The sequence below is a fragment of the Salvia splendens genome, chromosome 16 (assembly GCF_004379255.2).
Source record: "Salvia splendens isolate huo1 chromosome 16, SspV2, whole genome shotgun sequence".
In the NCBI taxonomy this organism is placed as follows: Eukaryota; Viridiplantae; Streptophyta; class Magnoliopsida; order Lamiales; family Lamiaceae; genus Salvia; species Salvia splendens.
This window is the reverse complement of record NC_056047.1, coordinates 25,343,935-25,358,382: the sequence shown is the minus strand read 5'-3', so window position 1 is coordinate 25,358,382 and position 14,448 is coordinate 25,343,935. Positions and strand designations below refer to the sequence as shown.

The following is a 14,448-nucleotide window of genomic DNA, read 5'->3' as shown; positions in this document are numbered from 1 at the left end:
TGAATCTTAGCTAGTCCTAGAAAACTCCGAATTTTGTTCGGGCTGGTTGGTGATTTCCAGTTTTGTACGGCCTCTACCTTTGCTGGATCTACCCGAATTCCTTCTGCCGTTACTATGTGTCCAAAAAAATTAACCTCATTGAGCCAGAATTCGCACTTGCTGAATTTAGCATAGTGTTTATCGGTCCTCAATGTTTCGAGGATAGTTCTTAGATGCTCAGCGTGTTCCAGTCTATTCTTCGAGTAGATGAGGACGTCGTCTATGAAGACCAGGACGAAATTGTCAAGATATGGGTGGAATATGCGATTCATCAAATCCATGAACACCGCAGGAGCATTGGTCAATCCAAAAGGCATTACTACAAACTCGTAGTGACCGTACCTGGTGCGAAAAGCTGTCTTGGGTACATCTTCAGACCGGATCTTCAGTTGGTGGTACCCGGACCTTAAGTCAATCTTAGAAAATATATTGGCCCCCTTAAGCTGGTCAAATAAATCATCTATCCTTGGCAATGGGTATTTATTCTTGAGGGTTACCTTATTCAATTCTCGGTAGTCTATGCACATCCTCAACGTCCCATCCTTCTTGTAGACACACTGGGTCTGATAAAACCCAGGTTTAAAAGTTCTTGTAGTTGTAATTTGAGCTCTCCCAGTTCCTTTGGGGCCATTCGGTACGACGCTTTTGAGATTGGCGCGGCTCCTAGTTCTAAATCAATGGTGAATTCCAGTTGTCTGTCTGGGGGTAACCCGGGCAGCGAATCAGGAAAAAACATGTCTGGTAATTCACGTACAATTTCCACAGCCTCAATCTTCTTTTATTCCTTCTGTTCTTCACTTAAGTAGACGAGGTAGGCGGAACACCCTTTTCTCACAAGCGCGGCTGCTTGTAGGACTGAAATTATGGATTTGCGCTTGTTCATAGTGATTCCATGGAATTCAACCTGCCCTTCTCCTGAAGTTTGGAAGGAAATCTGTCTTTCACTGCACTTGATGGTGGCGTGGTTCTTGGCCAACCATCCAATCCCTAGTATAATATCGACATCATCCATTTTCATGACCCCCAAGTTATTAGCAATAACCTTACATTCTCCGAGCGTAATTTCTAGGTTCAAGCATTTTTGTGTGATTTCTATAACTCCTCCTACAGGTGAGGACACCGTTACTTTAGGTTCGGCTAGTTCTGGTGTGAGTTCTAAAGTGCTTACACACGAAGTTGATATGAAGGAGTGCGAAGCACCAGTATCAAACAATAGGACAATAGGTACGTTCAGTAGGGTGCCCATACTTGCCAGATTCCCATGGTTGTTGCTCTGCTGGTTTCGTCCCAATGCATATGCCCTGGCTTGTGTTGAGAGGCTCGGTCGTTGTGGATGCGGGGCATGGTGGTCCTGAGTGTCTGTCTGGCCAAGAGCTCGCAGATGTTGATGTTGTGCTGGCTGGTTAGTTGGGGCACTCCTTCCCTGGGGCGGTCCACTTCGACAGTTCCTGGCGATGTGGCCATACTTTCCAAAAGTATAACAAGTCATCTCTCCGGCCCTACAGATTCCGCTGTGGGGCTTGTTACATTTGGGACAAAGATTGGGCCTTGGTTGAGTGATTCCTGTCGGTTTAAAGGTAGGCTGCCTTGCAAAGTTTTGTGGGCGGGGTGGTCCATGCCATGACTTCTTTTGTCCCCACTGGTTCTGGTTCCCTTCCCACTTTCTTTTGTCTCTTGGGGCTTGGGACGAGGTCTGAAATGACATATTTATAGGGTTGGGTGCAGGTCTTTCTTTAGGCAATGCAACTTCAATGTCTAAGGCCAGTTTTAGAGCTTCGGAATATGGTAGTCCACCACGGCTAGCCAATGCTACTCTTATTTCGTGCCTCAAGCCAGCACAAAATTTCTCGGACATCTTTTCATCCGTATCCACTTGATCAGCTCCGTACCTGGACAGGTCAAAGAAGGCGCGATCATATTCCGTCACTGACATTCGTCCCTGTTTGAAGTTGTAGAACTCTATTTCTTTTTGCTTTTTATAGCTCTTGGGGATGTACTTGTCATAGATTCTTGTCTTGAACTGTTCCTAAGTTAGGCCCTCTAGCTGATACAAGGTCATTGTCTTTTTGCGGGCCTCACACCAATAATCGGACTGAGGCACAAATCAAGCGCTCATCGTTTGTGCGTTGCAGTAAGACAAACAAGCGCTCTAGCGCACGTATCCACGATTCTGCTTCAGCGGGGTCGCCTTTTCCGTCAAAAGTTGGCGGCTTCTTTTTCAGAATGGTGTTAACGACAGTTCTATCCACTGCCGGAGTAGGTGGAGGCGAAGGTGATCGAGGTGGAGATGGTGGCGGAGGGTTTACGGGTTGTACCTCGGGCTCGGGGTGCGTCCCTCTGCCACGTCCTCTTCCTCTTCCTTGGGGTCGTCCGGCTATCCTTGGCGCCATTTCCTATTGACAAAACATTTTCTTATAAGTTACTATTGTTGGAAAGATTTTAATGATTAGAAGAGTAGAGAACTTCAATATATTCAAACAATCATTATTAGATTCTGCTAGAGACAGGAAGTAAAACATGTATATATTCATATAAAAGATTATGTACAGGGAAAAAAATTGCCTCCACCGAGGACTTTCGTACAACCATTCTTGGTGTCGCAAAATATCACATCTGTTACTAAACATGTGTTAGTCAAAATATGTCACGCCACGGAACACTCGCACGAATGTTTCCGTGATGTCAAAATACTATAGCTATTCAAAACATAAACCAGAATGGTCTCATAACGGATCTGTTTCTGGAGTACACACATATATACAAGCTCACATCCCTATCTAGTCAACGATCAGGCTGGTGTCTCACTAGTACTCGCACCGATCCCCGGGTCCCCCTCATCTTCCTCTGGCTCCTTTTCGTCCGAGCTCTCATCCAGGAGGATAGCTGACTCAATAGTACTACCTGGAGGATGTGGTCCACGGGTCTACCCCCTCTTTTCAATATTTTTTTTAGATATTATTATTATTATTATTGATAACTTTGCTAATTACATTCAAACTTTCCAGATTTTTAAAGATATGGAAGCAGTGGCTTTCAGAGTAAAGGTCGTCGCTTGTTGGCGACGGAGTGTCGAGCTTGCTGCCGAAATCCGGCAAGTTCATAAAGATAAGTGTTTGTCCTTCTTTCTAGTTGTTAGGGCAGTTGGATCCTACTTGGTTTCTATCTACTGATTTTGGTGAACTAAGAGTGTATGTTTGCTATGTGGATGAATAAGTAGTGAAGATACAGTATGCTTGTAATTTGGGGGGGGGGGCAGATTCTGTTAGGGTTTTGTATACTAGAAATCACCTTTCGAGTGATTGGATACTGTAAAACTCTAATTGTTATTTTCCAATAAATGCAACAGATTATTTTGTCATAATGTTGTTATGTTTTATATTTAATGGTTGTTTATTGCATATTTAAATGTATAAGCAAACGTAACAAAGTCTAAGTCTTTGTTTTAGTAGACCGGTTGTGGGCGTCGTCCAATTTAAGGTAACACGGTCAGTTCTAAACAAAGAAAAATAAGAATTTCACAACCTAGATAGGCCTAGACTACCTATCGCGAAAGGTTGCAATGTCAGTCCGATTATTTCTAAGCCTTATGGAAATAAGATGACGTTGATGTGGTATAGCATTGAATGGATCTAACAGCAAGACGAGTCTTTATGCTATCTACTGAAAGACGAGGTCTTGATAATTAATTTCTTAATCAATGTACGTTAGAATTGAGCATACGATATTGAGTATCTACTACTTTGACTTACCAAAGGTGCGGGTTTTTCATCACCCAACGATCCAGGTATATTGGGTAGTGGCGATCATTATCTAGCGGTGCTAGGATTGCTATTGCGTTGAATCGTGCGCGAGGAGAGTCTCGTTTGATAACATCCACAAGAGGAGCTCGAAACAAGGTTTTATTATTCAGAACCTAGCTTGTTGGAGTTTAATTACTCTATGAATAATAAATAAGAGTTTCTTGATAAGTCCACTCTTGGAGATTAAAATATGTTAACTAATTAAGTCCATAGCAGACAATAATTAATTAATGGATGTTTCTATCTTAAGCGCGGGAAATAAATTAAATGCAATTAAAGAAAACTCGGAATACTTGTATTTTCAGATTTGGAAGGCAGTGCAATATTACTTCTGTAGTGGCTGCTTGTAATATTCCAATATAAGTTTATATTATATTGTCGGTTCAATTTAATTAGTAAAACGCTAACTGGGTGAGGCATGTTCCAAATTCTTCCTTAGATCCCTGGCTAGGCCCAATATGTGACTTAATATAAATAGGAGAATAAAGGAGACAGAAAAAAACAATTATTATTGTTGAGAATTTTCGTCCCCCTCAGAGAAGGAGAGAGTTCGAAGTTTTGCCTCCTCCGTGAGCTGAGTTCTGTCTTCGTTATTCAAGTCCTAGTACGTTGGTGAGATTTGCCCACACAAATATCAGCGTATAGTCCGGGACACCAGTCAGAAGGTCCGAGGTTGAGTACTGAAGATCTTCACGTGGAGAAGACGCAAGCCGTCATCGATTCTTGTTTGAATCAACAAGGTAAATTGGCTAATTCCATAGTAAGCATATTTTAGGGATTTTATATGCTAAAGCATGTTTTAATTCAAGTTATGAGCATGATACATGTGATAATTACGCGAATAGAATTTGTCTAAATAATCTGCTAAATAGATCAAATTTATGTGATCGGTCAATTCCTGCACGCTTCCGCTGCAAACCCCTTCAGATTCTACCTAAAAAAATATATATATGCATACTTGTACGTAAAAGTAAAGGAAAAAGATGGTTTGAGATTCACCTTTTTTTTATGTGGAAAGATGTTGTTGGATTGTAGTGAAAAAGTTGTGCAAATCTCCTTCGTACTCCTTTATCTTTTGTGGGTTGTGTGTGCAGAGTAATGGATTGTATGATGGTGATGTGGGGTGAATGAAGAATTTGGTTGTATATCTAAGTATACAAAAGATGGCAGCAACCTGACAAAAGATGTTATCTCAATCTTTTTCTGACAGGGAATGATTGTCCTTTAGAAAACTTTGGTTGCATTGTTGCAGCTTTAAATGATGTGTCGGAAGATAATTAAGCCTCTTTGGTGGCAACATTAAATAATGTGTCAGGAGATAATTAAGCCATTGGGATCTGCCCTCCCTTTTTGTTTATTAATATTATTATTATTGTTCGATTATTTATTTATTTACTTGTTTATTTGGTGTAGGAAAAATCGGCTCAAGTCCGTGGCCGTCCACGTTGAAGTACCCAATTTTTCTTAGAACGTAGGATGTATTAAATTTTGTTGAATGTATCGGACATTAAAATTTTAAATTTTGAGATCTTATTTATTTATTTAAATTTAAATTTATTATATTTATGCATGTGTAATATATCTACGTGTTCTATTCATTTATTAGTCGTCGAACAAACAACAACGACGATCTATCGTAGTTCAGGTTTAATCGCATAAAAGTCACTTATATATATAATCAAGTTAATAATATTGCTTCTAATAATACAGGCTTAGCGGGTGGTTACAAGTGGTCCCCCCAATTCGATCCATTCTGCGAATCACCGATAGCAGCTGTTTGGTGCAATATCATCGGACTTCCCATCCACCTTTTCGACGCATCTGTCGTGTTCGCCATTGGTAAACTTTTTGGAAATCCGATTCAAATTGACCATGCTACGGCTAACAAAACCAGGTATTCATTTGCAAGAATCTGTATTGAAATCGACATTACCCGGCACCCACCGGAAGAATTCGTCCTTGATGTTTGTGGAAGAGAAGTGATTCAAAAGATCAAGTGGGATAAAATCCCACCTTATTGTTCCGAATGTAAGCATGTCGGATACTCAAAAGAAACATGCTATGCTTTTGGACGAAGGGCAAAACCAGAGAAAAAGAACTTTAACACATCAAAAGCCATGCACACCAGCGCCGGTGAATCATCACCCCCACCCTGGATACAGCAGCGTCAGGAAGATCTACTGAGAAAAGGAGAACAGAGGCACATGAATATTGTACACAGTGAGGTCGATGTTTTCCTAAAAGAAGGACACGGGAAAGGAAAAGAGGTCGTTACTCCTAGGATGGAACTTATTCTGGACATCCTGGGTAGTAGTAGAATTCCCGGGACTGGGCTGAGGAGGAGCATCCATGAAAATTTGAGCAAGCGAGGCAAAACAGGAGAAGTAAAGATGCAGAGTCAAAAAATAGAGGACTTGACCACGAGAGGTCTGCTGATCAGACCGGGGTCCCTCTCACCTTCAAGACTCTCTCCAAGAAACACGAGGCATAATTCCCCGCCAGTGCAGACACCAAAGAACAATTCCTCCTCCATTTTGAGCTCCAACAAATATTTCCAACTCATGGAAGAGGAAAAGTTCGATAGCGAGTACGCAAGAGATTCAGAGGAGGTTTTCCACGAAGCCTTGGAACAAGATCAGCTGCTCATCAAAGGTTCCAAAGAAGAGCTGGAAGGAGAACAGAATAGTAATATGTCAAACCAATTAACCATCCATGAAAGGGGGAGGAACCACCCCTCAAGTATGGATACCTCCTCTTGAATATGGAACGTGCGGGGGATAGCTAACACGTCCACCCAAAACGTCCTCAAAAGAATAATTCATCTTTACAATATTTCCTTTTTTTGCTGTTATTGAACCCATGACGCAATCGGACTCCGTGAAGTTTTCGAGAATTCTGGGACTTCAATTCCAAGGGAGCAACACGAATGGAAAAATTTGGTTATTCTCATCCCATGATACTACTGTGCATATTGTAGCTGATTCCGAGCAAATCCTCCAAGCTCGGGTGGAGACCCCGCTTTCGGCCAAATCGTTCTATGTGTCGGTCGTCTACAGGAAATGCACACGTGAGGGCCGCTACCCCTTGTGGGACATGCTTCGTGATATTGCATCCAATATGGAGGGCACCCCCTGGATGGTCGGGGGTGACTTAAACACCATCCTTGAATGCCATGAGAGGGAGGAGAGCGAAACAAATAGAATCAGAGAGATGGTAGACTTCGCGGAGACCTTCAAAGACTGCTACCTCATTGACCCCGGATTTGATGGGCCTAAATTCACATGGGCAAAGGGACGCCTTTGAGAGATTAGACAGGGTTATCTTTGGGGAGCACTGGTCGGCAGGCTTCGACATCACTAGGGTCACTAACCTCCCTAGGGTGGCATCGGATCACGGACCAATGCTGGTCAGATGCAACCAACGCCCAGCGCTAACCAGGGGCAGACCCGTCCGGTTTCAAAATATGTGGATTCATCACCACTCGTTTTTGGATCTGGTTAGCCAAGTCTGGTCCCAAGACACGGAGTCGAGGGGGCTATTAAACATTCAGATCAAACTCTCCAGATTGAAGAAGGCGCTTAACATTTGGAACAAAGAGCTGTTCGGTAATCTTTTTGCAAAACTTAAGGAGAGTGAAGATGAAATCTGCTCGGCTCAAAGCGACTTCGAAGAAGACCCTTCTCCGATGCACAGAACCAACGTCAATAGGGTTGTTGCGCAATATATACTTCTCCTCTCCATGGAGAGTGATTACTGGTGCTAGAAAGCTGCAGTTCGATGGTTGGTCGATGGTGATAGAAACACAAGATATTACCATACTTGGGTCAAACAAAAACGAGCCCGAGCGCACATCCACAGTATCCAGGTAGGAGAGGCATGGATCTTGGAAGAGGCAGAAATCCGAGCCTCGGCCACTGCACACTTTCAAGACTTGCTGGCTCCTACCACTCCCTCCCTCCCTACGCCAGATTTGGAAGGGATTCGGCAGCTCCCGCAGGACATGGATCGCGCAGCTCTGTCGCGTCCACCAGATGCTACCGAGGTTAAAAAGGTTGTGTTTGATATTTCAGCAGACAGCACGCCTGGCCCGGATGGATTCTCGGCAGCATTCTTCCAGTCGTGCTGGCCCATTATTGAGACCGATGTGGTCGAGGCCATTGAACAATTCTTCAGGGGTGCCTTCCTTTCCTGTAGTATCACATCTACAACAATCGTGCTCATCCCCAAAAAAGAAGCCCCCTCCTCGTGGAGTGACTTCCGGCTATAAGCCTCTGCAACGTCCTCAACAAAGTGATAACCAAAATCCTCATGCATCGGCTGACCCCTCTTCTTCCATCTCTCGTCTCCCCCAACCAAAGCGGCTTTGTCAAGGGCCGACTTCTTGGAGATAATGTCCTCATTGCCCAAATGTGGCTCTCAAACTCGATATGGCCAAGGCATACGACCGAGTTGATTGGAACTTCCTACTCAACGTTCTTCATCAAATGAGATTCCCGGAATAGTGGATTCAGTTGATTAGCAAATGCATTGGCTCCTATTAGTTCTCGATGCTAGTTAATGGCATACCTACTGGTTACTTTAAGTCGACTCGCGGATTGAGGCAGGGAGACCCTATTTCCCCTGCCCTCTTTGTGATTGCTGCAGAGTACCTTGTCTATTTCGCTAGACAAACTGATTATCGGCAATAAAGACATGGAGTTCCGCACTACAAGACACGACCTAACAATTAGCCACCTCGCCTATGCTGATGATATCCTCATCTTCACTCAAGCGGCTGATTCCTCACTCCGCCAACTGAAGGCCTGCCTCGACGCATATGCTGAAGCCTCGGGACAACAAGTGAACCTCTCCAAAAGCAGTTTCTACATTGAGAAGACCCATGAGGACTGGGCGGATTCCATTCAGACGGAGGGAGTCTTCGCCCGTGGTTCATTTCCTTTTATGTACTTTGGTGTGCCAATCTTCCGAGGAGCAAAACGTACTAGCATGTTCTCCTTTCTCCGAGAGAAAATATAAAGAAAAATCCATGGTTGGGCACATAAACACCCCTCGTTTGGGGGAAGGCTTACTCTCATCAAGAGTACGTTGAAGGCAATTCCCCTTCACATCTTCCAAGCAATCGAGCCAACCGTCGGCGTATTTCAACAGCTGGAACAACAAATAGTCCAATTCTTCTGGGGCACGAAAATGGATCACAAAAGAACTCACTAGATCAGTTGGGACCAAATTTGCTTCCCGACGGCAGAAGGCGGTCTGGAGATCCGAAAATTTGAGGATATCCTAAAAGCTTTTAACCTCTAAGTTGTAGTGGAGATTTAGGGAACAATCGTCCCTCTGGGCCATGCATATGATGAAGAAATACTGCAGCTCATCGTCCCCCTTCAGGAGCTCCCCTTTCGGAAGGAGTAGCCACATTTGGAAAAGACTATCTAGAACTTAGTAGATGGCCCATCCGCACATCAGATAGACGATCGGTAAAGGAAACATTTCGTTCTGGGATGACATCTGGCTAGGTAACACGCCTCTGTGTGAGCTTAGCCTTGACGAAGTGGGATGGTGTCCAATTAAACTACAACAACTTCACTTCCAAGCCGGCCTTCCCCAATTTGTGGTCGAGGCCATCAAAAAAATCCCCATCTTTGCGGAGGGAGCAGACACGTCGAGATGGAAGCTCTCCAAACAAGGCGATTTTTCCATTGCATCAGCATGGGACCTCCAAAGAGCTCAGAGACCTAAAATCCCGGAAATGGAAGAAATTTGGAACCCATGTCTCACGGCATCCATGTCAATTTTCATCTAGAGACTTCTCTCGAACATGATCCCGGTTGATACTAAACTCCAATGGAGGAAGGTCTCGCTGGCTTCAAAGTGTTGCTGCTGCCCGGAACAGCCGGACATCGAATCATTACAACACCTCTTCATCGGGGGCCAAGTAGCCCAGTAAGTGTGGAGAGAATTTGACAAATGGTTCACAGGTCAAGACCATCGCCAACACCTCAGAGAATCGATCCCAGATAGGATGGCTACTTGGTCGAGAAGAGGACAATTTACGAAAAGGACTCATCTTAGCCGAGTTGTGCCGGGCCTTATCTCGGGTTTATCTGGACAAAGAGGAACAACAACAGACACAACGGCAGTCTTTTCAGGTCCCAATCCATCACGTGGCAGATCTCCATGCACATCCGCAAGCTAGCCATTAGCGGAAAGCTCAAACCCAAACATTGGCGAGGTTGCTCTCCATCATTCAGCTTAGGCGTACAGAACCGGTGCAGACAGGGGCCCCAAAGAAGGATCATGATCAAATGGCACCCCCCGGATACTCTATGGATCAAACTCAACACCTCGACAACCTCTAGCTTGGGCCGGGCATACAACGGGGGGGGGCATTGCATGCGACCATCTCGGAAGACTAATAGTCGCCTATGGGGTACCCCTCTCCGATATTTCACCCCCCTCAAGGCCGCTCTTCAAACCATCACATTTGGAGTAAAGCTAATAAAGGCACGGAACTGCCCTATCTGGATCGAACAAGAGGATGTCTAGGTTCCTCACTGATCATGGCAGAAAGCATGGGACCCGTGGAATCCCGACACTCAATGGTAAGTCTGAAATTGGTACTTAGAGGATTGGAACATCGAGCCGCACATATCTCTCGGAGAGATAACATGGCTGCCAAATTCATGGCGGATAGGGCGGCGGCACAATCTGACCTACGACAATTCGATCACAGCTCAGCCCCTAACCTTCTTCGAGCCTTGATCCGGATTGACCAACTTGGACTCCCCAACTTCCGATGGGAGGATGAACCAGAGAACGATTAGTATCATAACCTTAGTATAATGGAGAGTATGCTGGGGCCATCCCAATAGTCGGGTAGCCCCGTCCTACTCCCTGTTTAGTTTAGCATTCAGGGCGGCACTTTCGGCTGATCCCTGTAATATGTAGACGAGAGTAGACTGGTATTCCTCCGGGATGTGGAGGCGATACCCCAATACTCCGTCTTGCTCTTGAGCATATCTGTTTTGGACAATGCGGTGTGTGTAATCGTCCATCTCTAATGATATACAGGGATGAGGGACCCATGAACCCTCCACCGGAAGGGTGTTTTTGTAAAAAAAACTGAGAAACATGTATCTCTTCTTGCATCACTCTCATAACTTTGAAGTTGTTGAGTTGATAAGGCTAATTTCATGCATCGGTTATGGGGCTAATTTCAACAATTTACGGGGTCTAACACATCTTTTAAGCCAGGTGTGTAGAAAAAATCGCCAGGTCCAGGAAGGAAGGAAGATAATCGCCTGGCGAAGGAAATTGGCGAGAAAGTGAGCAGAATGAAGAAAAATTGCTAGACGGAGGAGATCATTAGCTGGAGGGCAGAACGGAGAATTCAAGAGAAAAGCTTCTAGAAGATCGCCTCCACATTTAAAAAATAGAGAGCATGCAACATGAATGGGAGGGAGGATTTTTTTTACTTTTGGCTCTGAGCTCACTTTCACACACTTCTACACACACTTGGGGTGATCGGAAATCTGGGAGTTTTGGGGTCATTTTCGGTTTGATGTTGGGAGGCAAAGTAAGGCCGACGCAAGAATTTAATTAAGGAGTAGACGTATCAGGTGGGCTTTCTTTTAATATCCAGCACATTAGTGTGGATATAAATCAAATACTTGTGAAATTATGAAATATCATCTTTTCTCAAAATGGAGTTGTGATTATTTTTCAAGTTGTTGTCATGCCATAAATTGTTTGTTTTTGAGGCCTATCTGTTGGACTGTATGTTTGTTGGTTTTGGCTATGCCAAAACGGTATGATTTGGAATAGAGCGCGCGAGGGCTGTGAGCCATCCAAGAGGGTTGGCCGGCTATGGTGTCCGCGGAAGGTGGCCACCTTCCTGGCACGATGGAACGATGAATGATGAATGATGAACGATGGAATGATGAATGATGAATGATTAATGATGAATGATGAAAGAACTTAGTATGCGCAGATGAACTTTTAGCTCACAAAAGAATTTAGTAAGCTCAGGACTTTTAAGAAAAACTCATGTGTGTTACTGTGATGGATGACAACTATATATATAATGTATGTTTTGATTTTCGGCAAGTGTCCAATGAGTACTCATGTACTCAGCCCTGCATGTATTAATAAATGTGTAGATTAAGCAATGGGGTGGAGGCGTGCTGATCAGAGTCGATGTTACTTAAGTAAATAAGTGTGGATCTTTCGACGCTTCGTGTCTTCATACGCGAAGTCGTTTTCTGGAATTTTTCCGCTGCAGTTTGTTAATAGAGAATAGTGAACTCTCATCATCGTAACTGTGATTTATTTTGATGAAATGCTATTGTCATTTAAATCCTTATAATCGAATACTTTGGATGATATCTTATGATATTGTTTGTGTCACGGCCGCCCTTACTAAGGATAGTAAGGACGGAGAACTCGTGACTAGGGGAGGAACTAAGAAGCGGAAAGAAATGGGGGAAACAATAAAAGACGACATTTAACACAAAGCTCGACTAAACTTCAAGAGAAAATATTTTAATGTATTGCATGGTTAAGCAGCGGATTAATGTCTGAAGGTACTTAATATCATAAAACAGTATGGAGTAAAACGAAAGACTTTTCGAAAAACAAATTCAAACAAGGCAGCGGAAATAAGTTATCTAAAGAGAGTCATAGGATGACGCCCATGTATGCAGACACGGTGAATCCATAAATTCTTAAAGCCTGACTCAACATCCGCCGCAACATCACTGCTCAACCTGCATATAGGGAAAACACATGCAGGGTTGAGTACTATTTTTTTTATCAAACGCCTTCCTGGCGGAGGGTTAGGCGGACCCTCAACCTGTTCATTCCAACGAACTGTCGAGATATACAATTTCAGTCCATACATCGACTACATCAACCAAAATAAAAACAAAGAAATGATAAAAAACCACAGGAGTGGTCAAAGGGCCCTCTCGCATCCGGAGCCTAGGTCACTTGTCCACTCTCCAGTTATTAACCTGCTGTATCCTCCTTCTTTCTCCAGGTGCAGCTCGACTCTCTTCTTGATGTGACCAACATTGAATTCCATGTCTTGGAAAGTGCAGTCATACTTTCCAGCCAAAGGAACCACATGATTAGGCAAGGAAGGACAAAGTTGATGTGCAGGTGCGAAGTGCCGGGGAAGAGACTTCTCCATTTGCGAAGTCTCGGGATAATTCTTCCCTCATCCTCCATACTTTCCGCATCCCTAGACATCCATTTCCCAAAATAATTCCACAGCCAGCGGGCTGCTTCACTAGAGATTAATAGATGTTCCGCTGTCTCAATGGCGGTAGTCTTGCAGCATCTACATTTGGATGCCATTTGCATCATTCTCCATTGAAGCTTTGTGTCGACCGGAATTCGGTTTAACACCAATCTCCATAGGAACACCCCCATAGAATGGGTGATCACCTTACACCAGAATTGGTTGTAGATGTTATTCTCGGGATGATGAACTCTCGCCAGCTGCCACGTGGAAGATGTTGAGATATTCCCTTTCCCGGTTAGCGTCCATCTGCATATATCATTCTTCATTTTCTGAAACGGAGTCAGGCAAATCTTTTCTAAAAGTTCCATTGGGCAGTTTCCCAGTATAAGCAGCTCTTGTAGTTTTTCCTCATCCCATTCTTTACATCCCCAGCAGTCACACACCAGGACACAGTTGATGTCTTGATTCATTCCGTTTCTGAGTTCCCGAAGGGGGACGTCTTCGAGCCAAGTATCGTCCCAAAAGCTGATATGCTTGTTTCACAAAGCCCACCTCATTAGTGGCTGGATTTTCCGACCTGCTTGGAACATACTTCTCCAGACCGGGCTGTGTCGACGAGAAGGGGAAACCTCAAACGGCGATGATCGGGAGCAATATTTGGCCTGCATATACCTTGCCCATAAAGATTGTTGCTCTCGGAATCTCCACCATAGCTTGTAGCTGAAGGCTTGCACCATATCATGCAATCGTCGGATGCCAAGGCCTCCTTCCGAGTATGGTTTGCAGCAATCAGACCATTTGATCCAGTGTGTCTTCCTATTATCATTCGACGACCCCCAGAAAATCCTTGCCATAACCTGCTCCATACGCTGGAGTGCTGCTGCGGTTGGCTCAAGGACTTGGAATACATCGAGAGGAATGGTATCCAGAGTGCTCTTGATGAGTAGAAGTCTACCCCCAAAGGAGAGATGTCTGTGTGACCACGAGAGGAGTCTGCTGGCAATCTTATCTCTAATGAACCAAAAAAGTTCATTTTTTTTACTCCTCTGTATAAAGGAACTCCAAGGTAGGTGAAGGGAAAAGACTCGTGCCTAAAACCCCCAATCCTTTGTATAGATGGAGCTCAGGCTGTATGTTTATCATGGATGTAGAAATTGCTTTTTGAAGCATTCACCCTCTGTCCAGACACCTCCTCATAGTGTGTAAGACATTGAAGAAGCTTCCTCTGGGCATCGCCATTTTCTTGCGTGAAAATAAGAATGTCATCCGCGTATGAAAGATGCGAAATTTGCATGCGGTTTCTTCCCGTCCCGTACTTCATGCCCTTCTCACCGATAATGAGCTTATCCAAGATCCTTGATAGATAAT

At 44.1% G+C, this 14,448-nt stretch overlaps 1 protein-coding gene across 1 annotated transcript; it reads right to left on the bottom strand.

The window, feature by feature from the left end:
- Positions 1-12,842: 12,842 nt before the first annotated feature.
- On the bottom strand, positions 12,843-13,550 carry LOC121770406. Its single transcript, XM_042167139.1, has one exon. It carries the CDS (start codon positions 13,548-13,550, stop codon positions 12,843-12,845), a length of 708 nt encoding a protein of 235 aa, XP_042023073.1.
- Positions 13,551-14,448: the final 898 nt, after the last annotated feature.